Source organism: Osmerus mordax, chromosome 12, assembly GCF_038355195.1.
Source record: "Osmerus mordax isolate fOsmMor3 chromosome 12, fOsmMor3.pri, whole genome shotgun sequence".
In the NCBI taxonomy this organism is placed as follows: domain Eukaryota; kingdom Metazoa; phylum Chordata; class Actinopteri; order Osmeriformes; family Osmeridae; genus Osmerus; species Osmerus mordax.
This window is the reverse complement of record NC_090061.1, coordinates 2,705,030-2,726,096: the sequence shown is the minus strand read 5'-3', so window position 1 is coordinate 2,726,096 and position 21,067 is coordinate 2,705,030. Positions and strand designations below refer to the sequence as shown.

General features: G+C 48.6%; 2 protein-coding genes across 2 annotated transcripts; one reads left to right on the top strand and one right to left on the bottom strand.

Annotated features, from left to right (window-relative positions):
- Nucleotide 1: 1 nt before the first annotated feature.
- polr2b (RNA polymerase II subunit B) lies at nt 2–11,345 on the top strand. Its single transcript, XM_067247750.1, has 25 exons — nt 2–126; nt 619–691; nt 808–958; nt 1,446–1,558; nt 1,862–2,081; nt 2,455–2,613; nt 2,888–3,052; nt 3,288–3,484; nt 3,680–3,799; nt 3,890–4,076; nt 4,472–4,615; nt 5,054–5,193; nt 5,394–5,505; nt 5,627–5,781; nt 6,239–6,437; nt 6,576–6,744; nt 6,897–6,993; nt 7,098–7,192; nt 7,400–7,650; nt 8,407–8,496; nt 8,780–8,887; nt 9,743–9,856; nt 10,050–10,210; nt 10,613–10,808; nt 11,143–11,345. Exons 1-25 carry the CDS (start codon nt 108–110, stop codon nt 11,230–11,232), a joined length of 3,525 nt encoding a protein of 1,174 aa, XP_067103851.1. The 5' UTR covers nt 2–107; the 3' UTR covers nt 11,233–11,345.
- Nucleotides 11,346–11,630: 285 nt separating this feature from the next.
- On the bottom strand, nt 11,631–20,852 carry igfbp7 (insulin-like growth factor binding protein 7). Its single transcript, XM_067247109.1, has 5 exons — nt 20,392–20,852; nt 18,567–18,676; nt 15,991–16,095; nt 14,390–14,516; nt 11,631–13,057 (listed from the first exon to the last, which is right to left on the bottom strand). The coding sequence occupies exons 1-5, from the start codon at nt 20,813–20,815 to the stop codon at nt 13,035–13,037; spliced, it is 789 nt and encodes a 262-aa protein (XP_067103210.1). The 5' UTR covers nt 20,816–20,852; the 3' UTR covers nt 11,631–13,034.
- Between the last annotated feature and the right edge of the window lie 215 nt (nt 20,853–21,067).

The window sequence follows — 21,067 nt, the reverse complement described above, 5'->3', positions numbered from 1 at the left end:
AAGTGCATAACGTTAGCCAACGTTAAGCACACTGTTGAAACAATCACATACAATTCTGAGTGTATTATACGTTTCTGCGTATTAACGTGAATATTTAGGGTTCAGAGATGTATGACCAAGATGAGGGTGAGTTTTGACGTTGACATATATTTGACCAATGCATTTTACAGAGTTATATGAAGTCATTAGCCTAACGTTATGGGTAAGCTAATATGGCGCCAGTACCGCATCAATGAGAGTTATGTAGTGCTAAATACAGTATGTCGATTAAATAAATAAATAACTGGCGCCGATCTAGCACCTGAACCCTGGTGTTTCCCGTGACTACGTATATTGATCTATACAGTGGCTCAGCAACTGTGTGTACTGTACTTATGTAGCTCCACTTACGTAGCTAGCTAGCTCTAGCTAACGTAGTCTAGCGGTTTCAAGTTTGTTTGACCTGCATGAGAGTTAGCTAAATCGAAATATATCCTTAGTTACATTAGACAGTTGCCTAGCTAGTTATCTATATAAATACATAAAAAATGGGGGTATTAAGGTAATATTTTTTCACAGTGACCCTATCTTGCTTGTCATTTCAGAAGGAAAATGTATTTGTTTTGTCATGATATTTAGATATTCAATATGATGAAGATGAAGATGAAATCACACCAGATTTGTGGCAGGAAGCCTGCTGGATTGTCATCAGGTAAAAAAAAAAAGCGCTACACAAACTCATAAAATCGCGATAAGAAGTACACGCACTTTCTTTACTTTTCCACATCAATATATCCACCTGTCTGAAATGTCCGTATTCCCCCGCAGCTCCTACTTCGATGAGAAGGGCTTGGTGCGGCAGCAGCTGGACTCCTTTGACGAGTTCATCCAGATGTCCGTGCAGAGGATCGTGGAGGATGCCCCTCCCATCGACCTGCAGGCTGAGGCCCAACACACGTCAGGAGAGGTGGAGGAGCCGGTGAGCGACCAGCCGCAACACACATGACTCAGAGCTGGGTCTCTGGAGCATTTTAGTGACATGTTATTCCTTCAGCTTCATTCGGACGCTTTTATCCAAAGCAACACACAAATAGTGCATTTACACAGTACAGCAGAAGATCAAGGATCGGAATTGCAGCTCTACTGTATATCAGTCGTAATCTTTTACATACAAGGAATTTGCTCTTGTGGTGTTGGTGCAGACAAACATAGTAGTAAAATATATATAAAGATAAAAAGATTTGTGTTAAGGATATATATCATATATTAAAACAATGACAATAAGAAAAAAAAAGTTAAACATTCAGAATAACAATTTAGTTTCCATATGTTTGACCCCGTGACCATCCCTCACAAGGTCAAAGGTCATCTCACAAGGCCTGTTGGAGGTATACGCTGTGCAGAGATGTGTCCCTCCATCCTGTAACCCCGCCGGCCCATCTGAATAACACGTTGTGTCTCCGCAGCCTCGGTACCTGCTGAAGTTCGAGCAGATCTATCTGTCCAAACCCACCCACTGGGAGAGGGATGGAGCCCCCTCGCCCATGATGCCCAACGAGGCCAGACTCCGAAACCTCACGTACGTCTGCCTGCCTCCCCTCCTTCATCCCCCGTTGACGCCGTGATTCACAGCCGTCTGTGGCAACACCAGTATCATAAACGCAGTCGGCTGGACCACAATGGCGTATACAAAATACACAGGGGCCTTTTAAATGGATGTAAATAAATAGAATTTCATGTCACAATGGAGGGGGGAAAACATTATTTGGCGTAAAAAGTCTTCTGAATGAATAGACTAAGTTTAACATAGACTAAGTTGACCTTTGACCCCTTTTAAATGAAAATGAATGAAATGACCTTTGACCCCTCGTATCCCGTGCAGGTACTCTGCTCCCCTGTACGTGGACATCACCAAGACCATCATCAAGGAGGGGGAGGACCAGCTGCTGACCCAGCACCAGAAGACCTTCATCGGGAAGATCCCCATCATGCTGAGGTCCACCTACTGCCTGCTCAGCGGCCTGACCGACCGAGATCTCTGTGAGCTCAACGAGTGCCCTCTGGACCCCGGAGGATACTTCATCATCAACGGCTCTGAGAAGGTAGGAGGAGGGGGGAGTTACAGAGGGGGAGATGCAGAGAGGGAGGGAGAGAGAGAGAGAGAGGGAGGGAGGGAGGGAGGGAGGGAGGGAGGGAGGGAGGTAGGGAGGGAGGGAGGGAGGGAGGGAGGGGGGGAGGGAGGGAGGGAGGGAGGGAGAGAGGGGGAGGGAGGGAGAGAGGGAGAGAGAGAGGGGGAGGGAGGGACACATATGGGGGGGGGGGGGGAGGAAGAGGCTGAGAGTTGGGGAGAGAAGGAGAGGTAAAGAGGGAGGGACAGATGGATTAGTGTTTTCAACTTGTCCCATAGATCGTCTCAATCGAATCGTCCCTGGGCTTTTCAACCAACAATTAACGATTCTCTGTGGGTTCCGGCAGGTTCTGATCGCCCAGGAGAAGATGGCCACCAACACTGTGTACGTGTTCGCCAAGAAGGACTCCAAGTATGCCTACACGGGGGAGTGTCGCTCCTGCCTGGAGAACTCCTCCCGCCCCACCAGCTCCATCTGGGTCAGCATGATGGCCAGAGGAGGACAGGTGAGAGACCGCACAGCTGCCCTCCTGTGGAGACCCCCACCCTACCTCCACCCAGTCCTGTCTGACTGTCTCATCTAGCCATCTCATCTAGTCATCTTATCAAGCCATCTTTTCTATCTTCATATATCTTATCTATTTCTGTCTGTTTGGCTATCTCTCTCTCCATCTCTACATACAAATGGCTGAAGCACGGCCTGTTTCCTGTTTAGTTCCTGTTCCTGTTCCTTCATAGCACCACTAACCGTCTGTTTACCGGTGTGGGCATGTCTTCCAGGGAGTGAAGAAGAGTGCCATTGGTCAGAGGATAGTCTCCACCCTGCCTTACATCAGACAGGAAGTGCCCATCATCATCGTGTTCCGTGCCCTGGGCTTTGTGTCTGACAGGGACATCCTGGAACACATCATCTATGACTTTGATGACCCTGAGATGATGGAGATGGTATTGAAACAAACCCCAGATTGTTGGAATGAAAACGATTTGCATGACAACATTTAGCAGATGCCATTTTACCTTTTCCTTTTTAAGAAACAGAATCCTTAATCCTCCTGGCCACTCCTATGCCTCCCTGCCTCACCTGTGACTTCCTGTCTCTCCCTGCCTCTACTCTGTCTCCCTCCCTGCCTCTCTTATGCCTCTCCTGTCCCTCCCTGCCTCTCCTGTGGCCTCTGTGCAGGTGAAGCCGTCCCTGGACGAGGCCTTCGTGATCCAGGAGCAGAACGTGGCTCTCAACTTCATTGGCTCCCGAGGAGCCAAGCCTGGCGTCACCAAGGAGAGGAGGATCAAGTACGCCAAGGAGGTGCTGCAGAAGGAGGTGCTGCCTCACGTGGGAGTCAGCGACTTCTGCGAGACCAAGAAGGCCTACTTCCTAGGGTGAGGGGTGGAATAATGTTGTGTTTACATCTCAAGTCAAACTTTATTTGCATAGCCCTTTATAGAGGCAGTGTCTCAGAGGGCTTCACAGCCGAGATCATCACCTATAACCAGCTTAACCAGACTCTTGTACCCAAAGCGGCATACAGAGAGACATTTGAACCTGTGTGTGTGTGTGTGTGTGTGTGCGTGCAGGTATATGGTACACAGACTCCTCCTGGCAGCCCTGGGGAGGAGAGAGCTGGATGACAGAGATCACTATGGCAACAAGAGGTTGGACCTGGCTGGTCCATTGTTGGCCTTCCTGTTCAGAGGGTAAGATCTCACTCAGCCAATCACAGCTCTCCCTCAGCCAAACATCTGCGAAGGACTAACCAAGATCTGTTTTTATTTCATAAAACCCAGAATGTTTAAGAACTTGCTGAAGGAGATCAGGATCTACGCCCAGAAGTTCATCGACCGAGGGAAGGACTTCAACCTGGAACTGGCCATCAAGACTCGCATCATCTCTGACGGGCTCAAGTACTCCCTGGCCACGGGGAACTGGGGCGATGTGAAGAAGGCCCATCAGGCCAGGGCTGGGGTATCTCAGGTAGGAGATACAGGGCTGGGGTATCTCAGGTAGGAGATACAGGGCTGGGGTATCTCAGGTAGGAGATACAGGGCTGGGGTATCTCAGGTAGGAGATACAGGGCTGGGGTATCTCAGGTAGGAGATACAGGGCTGGGGTATCTCAGGTAGGAGATACAGGGCTGGGTTATCTCAGGTAGGAGATACAGGGCTGGGGTATCTCAGGTAGGAGATACAGGGCTGGGGTATCTCAGGTAGGAGATACAGGGCTGGGGTATCTCAGAGCTGTTAGTCTAGATAATCCGGCCTCAGTCAGTGTGTACATTAAGATGTGTACATTAATAGCATGTTGTCTTGTCTGGCTCCACCCGAGCCAGCAGCGCTCCAACTCTCCTCTGCCTCTCCTCTGTCTCGTAGGTGTTGAACCGGCTGACCTTCGCCTCCACCCTCTCCCATCTCCGGCGCGTCAACTCCCCCATCGGCCGGGACGGCAAGCTGGCCAAGCCCCGGCAGCTCCACAACACCCTGTGGGGGATGGTGTGTCCTGCAGAGACCCCGGAGGTAGGCTCCCCCCCCCCACCCCACCCATGCCTCCTCACTGCTCACGGCTGAGGTGGGCTTTAACCCGGGCCTCGTGGTTAAGGCTTGGTTTCACTGTCTTGGAAGCTTTCTCTTTTTTCTTCTTAATGTTTTCTCTTTAATTATATTTGTAGTCATTTAGATGCTTTTATCTAAAGGTACACACACACACAGTGCATATCTAAAATACAGCATGGATATCAAGCAAGTGAGGAATTCAAATAGTATTTTGATCGGTCAGAGCCAAGGAACGGTCTGTATTCACCAGACACGATAACCACATCCTTCCACCTGCAGTCTGATACTCCACCAGCCACACTGCACCCACCCCCCAGCACACTTCTGAACCCAGCTCTCCTACGAAGCTCCTCACAGGCACTGCTCCTGTTAACAGCAGGTGTGTGTGTTCCCCCCTCGCAGGGCCACGCTGTAGGGCTGGTGAAGAACCTGGCCCTCATGGCCTACATCTCCGTGGGCTCGCAGCCCTCGCCCATCCTGGAGTTCCTGGAGGAGTGGAGCATGGAGAACCTGGAGGAGATCTCACCAGCCGCCATTGCTGAGTGAGTAGTACACGCCTCTGCCACCAGGTGGCAGCACCACACCAGAACCAGGCTGAAACAGAAATGGACGCTTGTCTATGAGTATTATTGTCAGGGGTGTATCATTAGAATGATAACAGACCATCTGATGGTACAGTGAGCTGTTGATCGTACCTGGTCAGTATATTAAAGCAGCTTGTGTCCTCCCTTCACCCTCTCAGCGCCACCAAGATCTTTGTGAACGGCTGCTGGGTGGGGATCCACAAAGACCCAGAGCAGCTGATGAACACCTTGAGGAAACTGAGGAGGCAGATGGACATCATCGTATCTGAGGTGAAAATACAAACCCTCTCCAACGGGACGGCAGCCCCTGTCTGGAGGACGGCAGACCGGCTGAGCTGTGTGTGTGGTGTGATTTCCTGGTTATGGACTGTGTGTGTGTCTGTGTGTCCAGGTGTCCATGATCAGGGACATCAGAGAGAGGGAGATCAGGATCTACACGGACGCAGGCAGGATCTGTCGCCCCCTGCTGATCGTAGAGAAACAAAAGCTGCTGCTGAAGAGGAGACACATCGACCAGCTGAAGGAGAGAGAGTACAACAACTACAGGTGGGTCCTGGGAGGCCATGTTAGAGGATGATGTTAGAGGATGATGTTAGAGGAGGATGTTAGAGGATGATGTTAGAGGAGGATGTTAGAGCATGATGTTAGAGGATGACGTTAGAGGATGATGTTAGAGGAGGATGTTAAAGCATGATGTTAGAGGATGACGTTAGAGGATGATGTTAGAGGATGATGTTAGAGCATGATGTTAGAGGATGACGTTAGAGGAGGATGTTAGAGGAGGATGTTAGAGGAGGATGTTAGAGGAGGATGTTAGAGAATGATGTTAGAGGATGATGTTAGAGGATGATGTTAGAGGATGATATTGAGGATGATGTTGAAGATAGTGTTGAGGATGATGTTAGGGGAAGATATTGAGCACAGTGTTAGAGGACAATGATGTTAGAGGATGATATTGAGGATGATGTTAGAGGATGATATTGAGGGTTGTGTGTCTCCCCAGCTGGCAGGACCTGGTGGCCAGTGGGGTGGTGGAGTACATCGACACCCTGGAGGAGGAGACGGTGATGCTGGCCATGACCCCTGACGACCTCCAGGAGAAGGGCGTGGCCTACTGCTCCACCTACACCCACTGTGAGATCCACCCCTCCATGATCCTGGGGGTGTGCGCCTCCATCATCCCCTTCCCTGACCACAACCAGGTAAGCCCACCACCAGGTAGGACCACCACCAGGTAGGACCACCACCAGGTAGAACCACCACCAGGTAGAACCACCACCAGGTAGAACCACAATTGTAAATCCGGAGGGGTAGGATGTGATTCTCTCTGGTGTCCCCAGTCCCCCAGGAACACGTACCAGTCTGCCATGGGGAAGCAGGCCATGGGAGTGTACATCACCAACTTCCACGTGCGCATGGACACCCTGGCCCACGTGCTGTACTACCCCCAGAAGCCCCTGGTCACCACCCGCTCCATGGAGTACCTCCGCTTCAGAGAGCTGCCCGCAGGTCAGAGAGGGGAGGGCTGGGGGCAGGCCAGGGGGAGAGGGAACTGGGGAGACAGTTTGGTTTTAGGGTAGTTTTCATTGAGGCTGTAGGAGACCTGCCTGCTGCTGGTTGTGACGTATGACCTCTGTATGACCTCTGTATGACCTATGCAGGGATCAACTCTATTGTGGCTATTGCCTCATATACTGGATACAACCAGGAGGACTCTGTCATCATGAACAGATCTGCTGTGGACCGGGGATTCTTCAGGTGTGTGTCGTGTATGATCTTTATCTCACAGAATACAACCCACCCCTGCATTTAAACATCCTGTCAGGAACCAACCCATATTGATGTGTGTGTGTGTGTTCCAGGTCTGTGTTCTACCGCTCCTACAAAGAACAGGAGTCGAAGAAGGGCTTTGAGCAGGAGGAGATCTTTGAGAAGCCCACCAGAGAGACCTGTCAGGGTAGGTACCGAGCTCTGACACAGCTCTGAGAGAAACCTGACCTCCCTGCTTTGTTTGGGGATTTCTATAGCTGTGACTAAGGTGTAAACTAAGAGCTTTTGTGTACCATTAGAGGTTCTCACACGATAAAGCATGCCTGAACCGACACACTCCCTCCCTCCCCTGCCTCCCTCCCTCCCCTGCCTCCCTCCCTCCCCTGCCTCCCAGGGATGAGACACGCCATCTACGACAAGCTGGACGACGACGGGCTGATCGCGCCCGGCGTGCGAGTGTCCGGCGAGGACGTCATCATCGGCAAGACGGTGACGCTGCCGGAGAACGATGACGAGCTGGACAGCACCAACCGCCGCTACACCAAGAGGGACTGCAGCACCTTCCTCCGCACCAGCGAGACGGGCATCGTGGACCAGGTCATGGTCACCCTCAACCAGGAGGGCTACAAGTTCTGCAAGATCAGGGTGAGAAGTCTGCTTTACGGGGGGACAGGATGGGGTCTGTTTTTACGGTTGTGTGAGTTGGCGAGGCACATTCTTAAGAGGGTTTGTTTTTCTTCTTGTAGCAGACGCTTTTATACAATGTTTGGGCTTCTGACCCTGCTGGTGAAGTCTGATCTTGGGAGTCAAGGAAACTAAAAATTGTTTGTGGAATGTAACTTTTTCTCTTCTTTTAGTTATTCCCAATTCGAGTCAAAATGGCATGTAACTATCATGGCACCTTTCCTGTTTGTATGACCGTGTATCCAAAGAGCATCAGGTTGTAAAATCGGGCAACAAATCACCCAGGCTGACAGCTTCTGACAGAGTCCCAGGTAAAGGTTAGGCATGTATGACAGACAAGGTATGGACAGGTTTGAATACGCCCTAATCTGACTGCTCCAGGCAGCATTCTCTCCCAGTGACAGCAACCTCAGTCAATCACCCCTGAGGTGAGCACACATGCCTGGCTCCCTGATGTGGCAGCGATGACAGATGGCCTGGCTGCGTGCGCTCGGCTGACAGGGTGTTTATTTCTGCAGCCTCGGGGTTGTGGGGCTCCCCAGAGACTCAGAGGCCCTCTGCTCGGGCTGTGGGCTCCCCAGAGACTCAGAGGCCCTCTGCTCGGGCTGTGGGCTCCCCAGAGACTCAGAGGCCCTCTGCTCGGGCTGTGGGCTCCCCAAAGACTCAGAGGCCCTCTGCTCTCGTCTGGCCCTAAACGTGATCTATCGTTTCCTGCAGGTCCGCTCGGTTCGTATTCCTCAGATCGGTGACAAGTTCGCCAGTCGGCATGGACAGAAGGGGACCTGTGGGATCCAGTACAGACAGGAGGTAAAGAGTCCACACAGTGGTTCGCCCCCTGAAGGTGTGCTGCACAGTCTGCAGCTGAGCGGGGAGAGACTGGGGTTTCACATATCACGTTTGTGAAAGATAATATGCCTCTGAAACTGGTTTGGGACCATTATAGAGTGAACCTGTTGTCTCCTTTCTCTGTCCCTCTCTCCCTACTTCTCTTTGTCTCCTCTCTCTCTGCCTCTCCCTCTCTTTGTCTCCCTTTCTCTCTCTCTCTCTCTCTCTCTCTCTCTCTCCCCCCCACCCCCCCCTCTCTCCTTAGGACATGCCATTCACGTGCGAGGGCATCACCCCAGACATCATCATCAACCCCCACGCCATCCCCTCCAGAATGACAGTTGGCCATTTGATCGAGTGTCTCCAGGGCAAGGTACTGTCATCTTATTGGTCTCTAAGATAATCTGTTGGTCGCTCTCGGTCATCCTCCCTGTCTCTCTCTCATCCTCCCTGTCTCTCTCTCATCCTCCCTGTCTCTCTCTCATCCTCCCTGTCTCTCTCTCATCCTCCCTGTCTCTCTCTCATCCTCCCTGTCTCTCTCTCATCTTCCCTGTCTCTCTCTCATCCTCTCTGTCTCTCTCTCATCCTCTCTGTCTCTCTCTCATCCTCTCTGTCTCTCTCTCATCCTCCCTGTCTCTCTCTCATCCTCCCTGTCTCTCTCTCATCCTCCCTGTCTCTCTCTCATCTTCCCTGTCTCTCTCTCATCCTCTCTGTCTCTCTCTCATCCTCCCTGTCTCTCTCTCATCCTCCCTGTCTCTCTCTCATCCTCCCTGTCTCTCTCTCATCCTCCCTGTCTCTCTCTCATCTTCCCTGTCTCTCTCTCATCCTCCCTGTCTCTCTCTCATCCTCCCTGTCTCTCTCTCATCCTCCCTGTCTCTCTCTCATCCTCTCTGTCTCTCTCTCATCCTCTCTGTCTCTCTCTCATCCTCCCTGTCTCTCTCTCATCCTCCCTGTCTCTGTCTCATCCTCCCTGTCTCTCTCTCATCCTCCCTGTCTCTGTCTCATCCTCCCTGTCTCTGTCTCATCCTCCCTGTCTCTCTGTCTCATCCTCCCTGTCTCTCTCTCATCCTCCCTGTCTCTCTCATCCTCCCTGTCTCTCTCATCCTCCCTGTCTCTCTCTCATCCTCCCTGTCTCTCTCTCATCCTCCCTGTCTCTCTCTCATCCTCCCTGTCTCTCTCTCATCCTCCCTGTCTCTCTCTCATCCTCCCTGTGTCTCTGTCCCTCCAGGTGTCTGCAAACAAGGGTGAGATCGGCGACGCCACACCCTTCAACGATGCTGTGAACGTGCAGAAGGTGTCCAACCTTCTGTCTGAGTACGGCTACCATCTCCGTGGAAACGAGGTGAGCTCCGTCCGTCCAGAGAACACCTGTATCTATCCCTCCAGCTATGCCTCCATCCATTCCTCTATCTCTCCCTCCCGCTCTGTCTCTGGGGTATGATGGTAAAGAAGCAAGTTTATTTTGAAAGCAAAACCCCTAAATCCTTAATTTTAAGTTATTGAGTTTTAACTCTGATTCCGTCTTGCTCCACCAGGTGCTGTACAACGGCTTCACCGGCCGCAAGCTCACCTCCCAGATCTTCATCGGGCCCACCTACTACCAGCGTCTGAAGCATATGGTGGACGACAAGATCCACTCCCGTGCCCGTGGGCCCGTCCAGATCCTCAACAGGCAGCCCATGGAGGGTCGGTCACGGTGAGGCTGCCTGGACACCGCTGGCCAGCACCACTACCGGGGGTCAGGGGTTAGAGCATTTGGGGGTCATGAGGGCACAGGTTCAAATCCCTCCCCCCATTTTTTGGATGAAAGTGTTGGCTAAATGCATTCAGGACATTGGTACTTTAAAGTGTGTGTGTGTGTGTGTGTGTGTATTTATATATACTGTATACACACACACACATATAAAGTGTCTGATTGTTAGATGTGTATAGAAGTGTGCTGTCTCTCGTTAGATGTATGTATACTTCATGCGAAGGGTTGTGATGCGGGTGTATCTCACCATCGCCTCTCTGGGTGTGTCTCACCATCGCCTCTCTGGGTGTATCTCACCATCGCCTCTCTGGGTGTATCTCACCATCGCCTCTCTCCGCTCCTCAGTGACGGCGGCCTGCGTTTCGGAGAGATGGAGCGGGATTGCCAGATCGCCCACGGAGCCGCTCAGTTCCTGAAGGAGAGGCTCTTCGAGGCGTCCGACCCCTACCAGGTCCACGTGTGTAACCTGTGCGGCCTGATGGCCATCGCCAACACGCGCACACACACCTACGAGTGCCGGGGCTGCCGCAACAAAACCCAGGTACTGGCTCGCCCACTGCCCTTCTCTTAGAGAGAGACCCGGCTGCATGGGTGCTCTGTATTCAAAGGTCTGCTGAATTAACGAAACCTCATGTCAAATGTTTAATTCGGGTTTGGTAGCTATTCCGTTCCAGTGATGGATCCAGAGACCATTTGTGTTGTGTAGTCGTAGATGAGTGTTTGTATGAGTGGACCACTACTGTTGAGCTGTAACTAGGGATGTTAATCATGAATCGATTACTTGCAATTTATATCTTGTTAACGTGTTCAACTATTGGTTAAGGAAAATGCAGGAAATGTTCAACCCTAACCCTGTCCCCTCCTGGGTCCTCCAGATCTCGCTGGTGAGGATGCCGTACGCCTGCAAGCTGCTGTTCCAGGAGCTCATGTCCATGAGCATCGCCCCACGCATGATGACCAGCTAGGGGGCGGAGCCCCGTGTGATGAGCAGCTAGGAGCTCCGTCTAGGCACGTAATTATGTGTTGGAGGAATGTCAAAGACATCATCTCCACAGAGTGAGAGGGATGAAGGGAGAGGGTGAGGGAGGGATGGATGGTGGGGGTGAGGAAGGGATGGATTGCGGGGGTCCGGGAGGGATGGATGGTGGGGGTGAGGGAGGGATGGATGGCGGGAAGAAGAGGATATTGGAAAGGTGCGCATCAAGAGAATGTAAAATGAAACTTAACAGTTGGCTTATTTTAGTGCCAACTGTCATTTCCCTTTTTTGATGTATTGGAAGGCATTTGTGTTGTATCATTGTACTGAAATGAAAAGTAACATTTTGTCTCTGTTGTTTTTTGTAAAATTAGAAGAAATAAACACTTGTTTTTAATGGGGTGTGAAGAGCTTTTATTACAGTAATTTATCTGAGCAGCCACAGCTACCTCCTGTGAACATATTTTATTACTCATAACTCACCTTTTCATGTAACCAATCACTTCCAGTATAACTGTACCAACACCTTAAAGTCAAATCTGTTTATTAGTAATATACGACACGAGTCACATCATGGTATTAGTAAAGCCTTTCTTTCAAAGCGAATACAACATTAACATACAATGTCTGAATGAAAAAAATAAAACTTGAAGAGCGAAGCCTGCAGATCCAGTGAGGCTACTCTGGAGCTGCAGGACTCCACTAACAGCACCCATAGTGTGGGAGTCAGGTGGCTGAGCGGTGAGGGAGTCGGGCTTGTAGTCAGAAGGTCGCTGGTTCGATTCCCGGCCGTGTCAAATGACGCTGGAACGGGCAAGGCACTTCACCCTACTTGCCTCGGGGGGAATGTCCCTGTACTTACTGTAAGTCGCTCTGGATAAGAGCGTCTGCTAAATGACTAAATGTAAATGTGTCTACTCACACAGACATCTCCTCTTCCAAACCATCTCAAATGTGTTGCATATTCAACTAAGGCCTTACAGTACCACTGACATCCAACTCTGTTTGGTTTGGTTGTTAAGCTCTTGGCATGCAAGCGATGGGATTATGTCAAAGTGCGAGAGTGTTTGTTTTGCCTGTGTGTATGTCTCCATCCCTCAGTACAATAGCTCGTGTAAAAGCACGTCTGCATGGCTTGCCAAGCCCTGTTAACGAGGAAGAATGATTTGTGTGCTTTACAGGAAGTCTGAGTTTTGTACATTGAAAATAACGGAATGGCGGCTGTACTGTTTACATTCAGGCTGTGTTGTTGACAAGTTGTTTAATTTGGAATCTGTCTGTTCCTGCTTTAACCAACAAACTGCTAATTTTATGTTGAGCACCCAGACTGCCGCTAAGCTTAAAAAAAAAAAAAAACATTTAAAGAAGGAATAATTCACAAATATATCGTAATCTTTTGGGGCTCAAGGGTGAGGCAGACTTGTAAAATACTTGTTTGGCGAGTTTGACAGAACATTGTGTATTCCATCATATATTCTGAATATATGATGGAAGCAATAATGATTTAACATCAACCTTTTTACATAAATGATGTGTGTGATGGTAAATGTAAGTCAAATGTTTGACGGGTGCAACCAAACATCAGTACAAAAGCTATAAATATAGTTTATTTTTCTCTTTTTCTATGTCATGGAGTGATCAAATAAAAATGTTTTGTGATAGAAAGCACCAGGCCTGGCGGGCTTCCTGGTTCAGTGTTGGGGTCTGGTCCTGTTTGTGGTTGGGGGGGTGGTTGAGGTCCTCTCCTGCCTCCTGATCCGGTCAGGAGTTGCCATGGGGACATCAGCTCGCTCACAGCTCATCGTCCTTGGTCACTGAGAACACACAAGTAGAGGACGGTGATGTTCTGGGATCCATGTTCCACTTTCCTTTCCCTCTACCGAAGAATACCCCCCTCGGACACAAACTCCCTCCAGATCTCTGGTAGTGACAAAAGAAGGCTACAGCGTAGACCTTGTAAGTAAATCCTGGACGTTTTTTTTTAAATATATATTTTTTAAATAAACACCATTCAGCATTGTGAACAAAATAAGTTGCCTAAAGGGTGTTTTGGGCGTTCCTTCAGAGATGTACAGGACGTCTCGTTCACACACAGCTTGGCAGCCCAGAGGATCCACTCCCTCAGGTTGCATGTGTCAGTGCTTGCAGGGAGTTATGCCTCGAGACACGTCTGTTGAGAGTGAGCTAGCCAGCCAGTTAGTCAACCTGCCAGCTAGTCAGCCTGCCAGCTAGCAAGCCAGCTAGTTACCACGACATATAGTCAGCCAGTCAACCAGCCAGCCAGTCAACCAGCCAGCCAGATATATAGCCAGCCAGTCAACCAGCCAGCCAGATATATAGCCAGCCAGCCAATCAACAAGCCAGGCAAATATATAGCCAGCCAGTCAAACAGCCAGATAGATAACCAGTCAGATAGATCGCCAGCCAGTCAACGAGCCATATACATAGCCAGCCAGTCAACCAGCCAGCCAGATATATAGCCAGCCAGTCAACCAGCCAGGCAGATATATAGCCAGTCAACCAGCCAGCCAGTCAACCAGCCAGCCAGTCACTCTCCTCCACATGCCTGGACAAGACAGGCTGCTCCTAAGACCTAAGGGAGGCTTCTGAATTCCACAGAGAGACGGAACAAATAGACTAAAGATGTGCTAACCCCCCCACACACACGCAATGGTACGCAAACACACACACCAGCTGCATTCTAATCTAACTGATATACTGATGATACAGATGCACTTTTCCAAAGGACAGATATGCACCACAGCTTTGTAATAAACACACACTCGCTTCAGCGTGATCTTTTGTGTGTGTGCGTATGCGTAATTATAAAAATAATACATTTTATTTCTAACGCACCTTTCATCCGAAAACAGATCTCAAGGTGCTACAGTTTAGATTATAAAACAAGGTAAAACATCAATATAAAATACAATTAGATAATTAAAACTCATAAGATCTGCTAAAAATAAATGTTTTTAGTCCTTTTTTAAAAGTCTCAGTGGTTTGACGTGCCCTCAGATGGTCGGAGAGGGCGTTCCAGAACCGGGGGGCGGCGGAACAGAAAGCCCGGTCAGCCTGGTGTGAATGCACGTGTGTGTGTGTGGCATGTGTATGCGTGTGTGTGCGGAATGTGCTTGTGTGTGTACCTTTCTTGACAGGAATGTCATCAATGGACTCCACCACATGAATGGCACCCACGGCGGACACCTCTCCCTTGGCGTTGGTGGCATGGCACTCGTAGGAGCCCTCCTCCTCCTTGGTCAGGGGCGAGATCTGAGAGGGACACCACGGTAACTCATTTAGCAGACGCTTATCCAAACCCACGTACACAACGTGTACGTCTAGAAGGTGCAGCAGAAGACCGAGGATAAGAAGAGCGTAGTTCTACCGTATTTCGGTGGTCAGAGTCAAGGAACAGTCAGTATTTGTCCACTTATCAAACAATTTTGTTTGTCCAGATGTCCGTGTGATAAGCAAGCAAGCACGCCGGCACGAAACACAAACATTGCTACATCCAACTTTTCTATTCCATCTAGTGTGACCATCACGACAAGTATATGCATCATTTTATGCAGAAAGATTGTTTGTGATTATTTGTCAGCCTGGGCAGTCCTGACCTGCACCTGGAGAAGAGTGCACGCACTCCCTATGCAAGCACAAACATCCAGCGTGTTAACTCCCCACCAGCGAGAGACATAGATCCAGCTGACCCAGACTGAACTATGTTTGCTTTTCATTAACTACAGCAGAAACAAGTCTCGGTCACACTTCCTGTGGATGTAGTCGACGAGGGCACATGAGTAATGTTCTAATAAGACTGTTTTAATGGTTAACACTGGAAGGCAGCTGGAGCGACCTATAGCTAAGTAAAACATTTAACGTTCTGCGGTGTGTAGACAGATACCGAATTCTTCTTCCAAACAGTTATTTGCTGTTTCGCGCTTACTTTGCTCTCAAGTGTGTGCGCATTTGTGTATGTGCCTGTATGTTTACATATGTGTGTGTGTGTGTGTGTGTTGTCCCTGTACTCAGGGGAAACACCAGGAATTTAGGGCCCCATGACAAAAAAAAATCATTGGGCTCCCGATGCGCAGCTGTCACCACATCTCTAGGACCTAACTGTCCCATCAAAAGCTTTACATAACTCATTTAGCAGACCCTCTTATCCAGAGCGACTTACAGTAAATACAGAGACATTCCCCCCAGGCAAGTAGGGTGAAGTGCCTTGCCCAAGGACACAACATCACGGCCAGGAATCGAACCGGCAACCTTCTGATTGGTAGCCCGATTCCCTAACCACTCAGTCATCCGACCTTGCAACTGTCTTGCTTCTTGAAGTTCAATACTAGTACTGGCACAATATTTACTGCTGGTTATTTGTACATGCAAGTCTGCATACAGTATGCAGTTCACTATTTGATGCAAGATTAAAAGCCAACATTTAAAAAATCCTTAAGGCAGAAACAAACCATTTCATGCAGAAAGGGGGGGGGGGGGGGGGGTCGGTCAATATGGATGTTTACTTTTTGGTCAAAGGGGATATTTAACTTTTATTGCAAAAAACAAGTAGAAACAATGAGATCATTAATGTTATTATTATACTTGAAATATATATACTCAATGATGATGGTTTATATAAAATATAATTTTATATAAGTGTTTACCTATTTTTTGGGGCCCCTGTCTGTCAGGCGCCCACAATTGTCCTAACTTTTCCCCCCTATACGGCGCCCCTGCCTGTACTCACCAGCACCCAACCAGTGACCTCGTGCTTCTCTGGGCCTCCTCGAGTCTGGATGGCCAGGTTGTCTCTGTCACCCGGAAGCAGCTCTGTCTTCTTACTGCTGGAGATCTGGAAGTGCCACAAAAAATTACTTTACATTCACGTATTCATCTGACGCTTTTATCTAAATAGAAAAAGTACTGCAGAAGGTCAAGGATCAGAAGCGAGTGGTTCGAACAGTATTTCGGTGGTCTATTATAGTTCTAAAGAATTTCAGATTCAAGGAACGGTCAGTAGTCCGCCTATTTACTAGCGACATTGCAAAGTAACATGTCAGCTAACAGGCACGTAAGCTAAACTCACAGAAACAACTATTCATACTGGATTTTCTGTAAGCTCAATAATGTGTCAGGCATTACATTAAGCAAGAAAAATAAGTCGTAGGCCTATGTGCAGTCTCTTACAATGGGGGTCTTGAGATTGAGAGAAATTCACGTTCGACAGCTTTCATTCAATAGTTTCTTGTCGAAGTGAATCGAAATGTTATTTCTTTAAATTACCTCAGCTCATGCATTAACGCTCTGGGGTATGGAAACCGCCAACTGACGCTAAGGAAATTTAGAATCGGGGTGGAAACCCAGCGATCCTGTGGATGACTTGTCAAGACTCGATACACGTAGAGAAGGAATGAAGGATGACAGACACATGACCCGACCTGTGAGGTCCACTTCATCCATCTCACATTTGAAGCGCTCTCCCCTCCTCCTTTCCCCCTTAGCATGATGAAGTTGAGTGAAAAGTCTTTTCTAGTGTCTTTGGGCAGCTTTTTTCGAGTGAATTTATAGCACGGTAATTCACTGTGACAGGAAATATTGCCTCCTACAGGAAAGAGTCACTCACATTTTCAGTAACAGTATCTTCACCATATATATTCTCTGAAGTTTCTTATAACCCTCTGCTCCACTCCTCTCCCAATATGTTTGTCTTTTTCCTAGCTTGACTCTACTTGCTCTCTTCATTATTCACTAAATATCCTTCCTCGTCTTTCTCCCTCCCTCACTTTCTCCTCCTCTCCTCTGCTCTACTTTGGTCTGCTCTCCTCTGGGGAGAGACCCAGGGTCTGTTAGAACAGTCCCCTAAAGAACATAGCTGGCTCACGGCTAGAGTTACTGGAGAAAATCACCCAAGGAACGTTCCTCACATTCACCAACAAACTATTTGTATACAGTATGTATTCGTATTTCCCCTTATCCCTCAAGTGACTTTAACCAATGGCCAGGCTGCCATTGTTAATAAGAACTTGGTCTTAATGACTTGCCTGGTTAAATAAATGTTACAAAAAAACGAACTAAAAAAACCCAACTGACAACATCAGCTCAGCTAGCTACAGTAATTAAAACACAACGAGGGGTCTGTCCTTTCGCTATGCATGTGGAATGTGCTCGCTTGGTGGGCCTCTAATCTCGTCTCCATAACATTCTCCTCTTAAAAGAGCTTGAAGCTTTGGAGGAGAAATCCTGAGGGTCTCCTACATTTGCATGTAGAAGATACAGTAGGCTAGCTCTGTCAGGTTCAGGCAGATCTGCAGACCAGGCTCAAAGCACACATGACTGACCCCAGAGGGCGACAACATGACCGGGGTGTATAAAGTCTCAACTGTCCGTGTAAGCATCGAGTCTGAACTGTAGAATAGCAGGGTGTAATGTAGTACTTCCTGTCCTCTGGTTCCTGTGTTTTTGTGTCCGTGTTGGGGGGGGGGGCGTAACAAAGCCCTCTCTTCCTCCTCACAGCCTGCTCTGACGTGTACACAGTCAGAGAAAACAAGAGGAGGAAGTGGATGTACGGAGGGCTAGACTGGAACGTTCTGTGTCCCCCCTGAGAGTTTTGGTGGGAGATTTTCCTTGTATTCTCTGGGGGGGGTTAGATTGGTTATGGGTGCTCATCTGTGGGCATCCGTTAAGATCTCTGTGACATTGCTTGTTGAAAGGGCTATGCAAATAAAATGTGATATGACTGGAACATTCATGAACATCTCACTGTAGATCTCACTACAGTAGCCTACGGTAGGAAGGCTGGAGGACTCGGGGAATGTGACCCGAGAAATTAACTTAAAACACAGCAGATAAAAGCGGTCAGCGATGGCCTTGTAGGAACAACTCTCAGGATCAGAATGGGAAAGAGGAAGTGTACGCTTCCTACGTGAGACATAACAACATTCTTCCAGTGCGGGAGGGGAAACATCTATTTGGATATATCCAGTCTGTTCTCACAACAAAAAAAGATTGTGTTTACAAGCCAGAAGTACTCAAGGTCAAGATGTGGTGGAACGGAGCCAAGATCCAGTGAGACAAAACAAAGAAAAACGTCTGGCCAGATATTTTACGAAAGGCCAGGTAGGGTAGTGGTACCCCTTCCTTCATGTAGAAATATTGGTTTCATGGGTGAAAGGAGAGAGTGACAGGAAAGAGTGAGAGAGGTGAGAGAGTGTGAAGGGAGAGTGAGAGGCGAGAGAGGATTGAGGAGAGAGAGTGAAAAGAATGTGTGAGACCCACAGCCAGGTAGGTGTTTTATGAACAGTTATCTCCTCTAACAGGTCCCACCTTCTTCCAGGTTACCACAGGGGTGGGAATACCGATGGCCTCACAGCTGAGGAAAACCTGGGAGCCAGTCACGTTGTAAACCTCGCCGGGGGCCGTCACAATGACAGGTGCTGGGGAGAAGAGGATAGAGAGAGAGAAGATTGAGAGGATTTAATATGCTGGAGTTTGTCTCCAGGTCTACCTGCATGAGCTCATCTTCTCCTCAGGGTGGAATCACCGGAGCTAGCTCGGACAAGCTGAAAATGTCAAAGAGATATTCCGAAAAGGCTTGTTATGACTTACATTATAGCTGACAATTTGGGTCATGTAAATGTGCACATACCTAAACCTGCTGAAGTCTGAAAGGAATTTTTGTGACCTTCTCTAAGTAAATAATTATTCACCCCTACTTGTGGTTAAGAAAGCAATTCCTAACTTAGGAATCTGGTGAAATATTAACTGTAAACACTTTACTTGCACACATCCAGTATTACAGTCATCCAAAGATTAAACAAATAATCCTATTCATGGTTTCAGTTAGTTTAGATTGAGTTGAAACTATGAACCATGAACATTTGGCATTTTTGACACATAATGAATTTTCTTTCTGGTATTACGGTTTGCAGATTTCAACACATGTAAAATCTACTCAATCAGAACAACAATGGAAAGGGGGATGGGTATGGGTCAGTGGTAGAGTATTTGAAGCTGGAAGGGATAGCCTCGAATTTGAACGCAGTATTATTCTACAGGGGGAAGGGATAGCCTTGAACTTGAACAGAGCATTACTCTATAGGCATAAGGGATAGCCTTGAACTTGAACAGAGCATTACTCTATAGGCATAAGGGATAGCCTTGAACAGAGCATTACTCTACGCTGACCCCTGGGCCTGGGTGTAGATGCAGTTGCTCTCTGACCCTGCCCTGCTGGAAGAAAACAAAACAGGAGACAGTTGGGGCGTTTGGCCTGGCGTGACTTTTTCCGCCAGCCTGTGAAGTTCCCCCCCGGGTCTCAAACCCTTTTCTCTGGACTAATCCTGAGCCGGCATGCAGCTATAATGGATCATGTGAAGGTTCACTGAACAGGCTCGGTTTTAAAACAACAGGGTGTGTCTGTGTGCTTGTAAGCGGGGTAGTGTTGTTTGATCAAGAACCCATCTCTTTTCCAAAATGTCAAATCCCTCTTGTTGAAGCTGGAATTTCAGACATGTCAGCTCATGGCCAATACGGACAAGATGCCACCCAGGGAAGACGTCTTTCAGTCTGTGTTTTTTTTTTTACTTGAGGGAATTTCTGCTTTACAGGGATAGAGACAGTGTAGAGGGGATGGGAGAGAATGGCCCGGGCTGGAATCGAACCCAGGCCTCTGCGATAAAGCTTCAGCTGTACACAGACAGATGAGCCAGGGTGCTCCTGCCTCCAGTGGCTTGTTACCCACAACTGGGGTAGACTTCAGGACAGTTTGTTTTGGCAGAGAAGGAGAAAGAGGGGTGGTGTTAACTCTTCACTGCCATACCCATGCCAGGATTAGAATTTTTTCTCTCATTCATGTATAGGCAGTCAGTTCTGTACGTATACTCTGTTGTGTTATGCAATTTAAGAGTTTTAAGAAAATCAATACTATGGAACTTTGGGAAGCTAAACTGATTTAATATTGCCTACATTTGATAAAACGTCAGATAACCAAAATGATCCCCAAATGCCTACCCACTGTGCTTCCATATTATAGTGACGGTAAAGACCGTTATTTTCATGCACTGCACCTATGTTTCTCCACGTTTCACAAGCGCGTAGACACAACTCTGGATCTATGATTTGACCGCAAACAGCTTCATGCCGTCCTTACCTGTCGCGCATTTCCCCTTATTCAGGACGTTGATTTCTGGCTTCTCTTCTTCCACGGCTTTCGCGCTGGCAGCTTTCAAGTCGCACCCGGTTTTATAGGTCACTCCGTCAGAGCCGCACACTTCGTAGTTGGTTTTGCAGGCGCAAACGCCGAGTTTGGTCTTCTTGTTCTTGTCGTTTTTTACGCACTCCAGTCCAGACGCACAACGTTTTACCGAGGACCCGCGCCCACCGCAAACCTCCCCCTCTCCAGCCGCACAAAGTGAACAGCACCCGCAAGAGTCAAGAACGGTGCCAGCCTTGCATCCCTCGACCGGGAGAGGGTCGCATAGGCTGGGTTCGCAAGTGCCGCAGCTACGCACCACACGGTTGGCAGACGCGGAGAAAATGGTCAGGGACACTACAACGGTATATAGCACCAACATTTTTCTGAGTTCCAGTGTCGACTGTATGTATGACTTTGAATATCTCACACTGTAACACAGCACAAATCTTATGTGAGTTTTTGTTCAAGTGTAACTGACCACGCCTCCAGTCCAGAATCTGTCCTGTACTTTTTTCCCTCTTGCATGCTTTACGACGGGAACGTCCCTCAGGTTTCTGACAGTCAATACAGAATAACATCCAGACTTAAACTATATCGACAACATGGCTTTCACAGACAATCAAAAACGGCT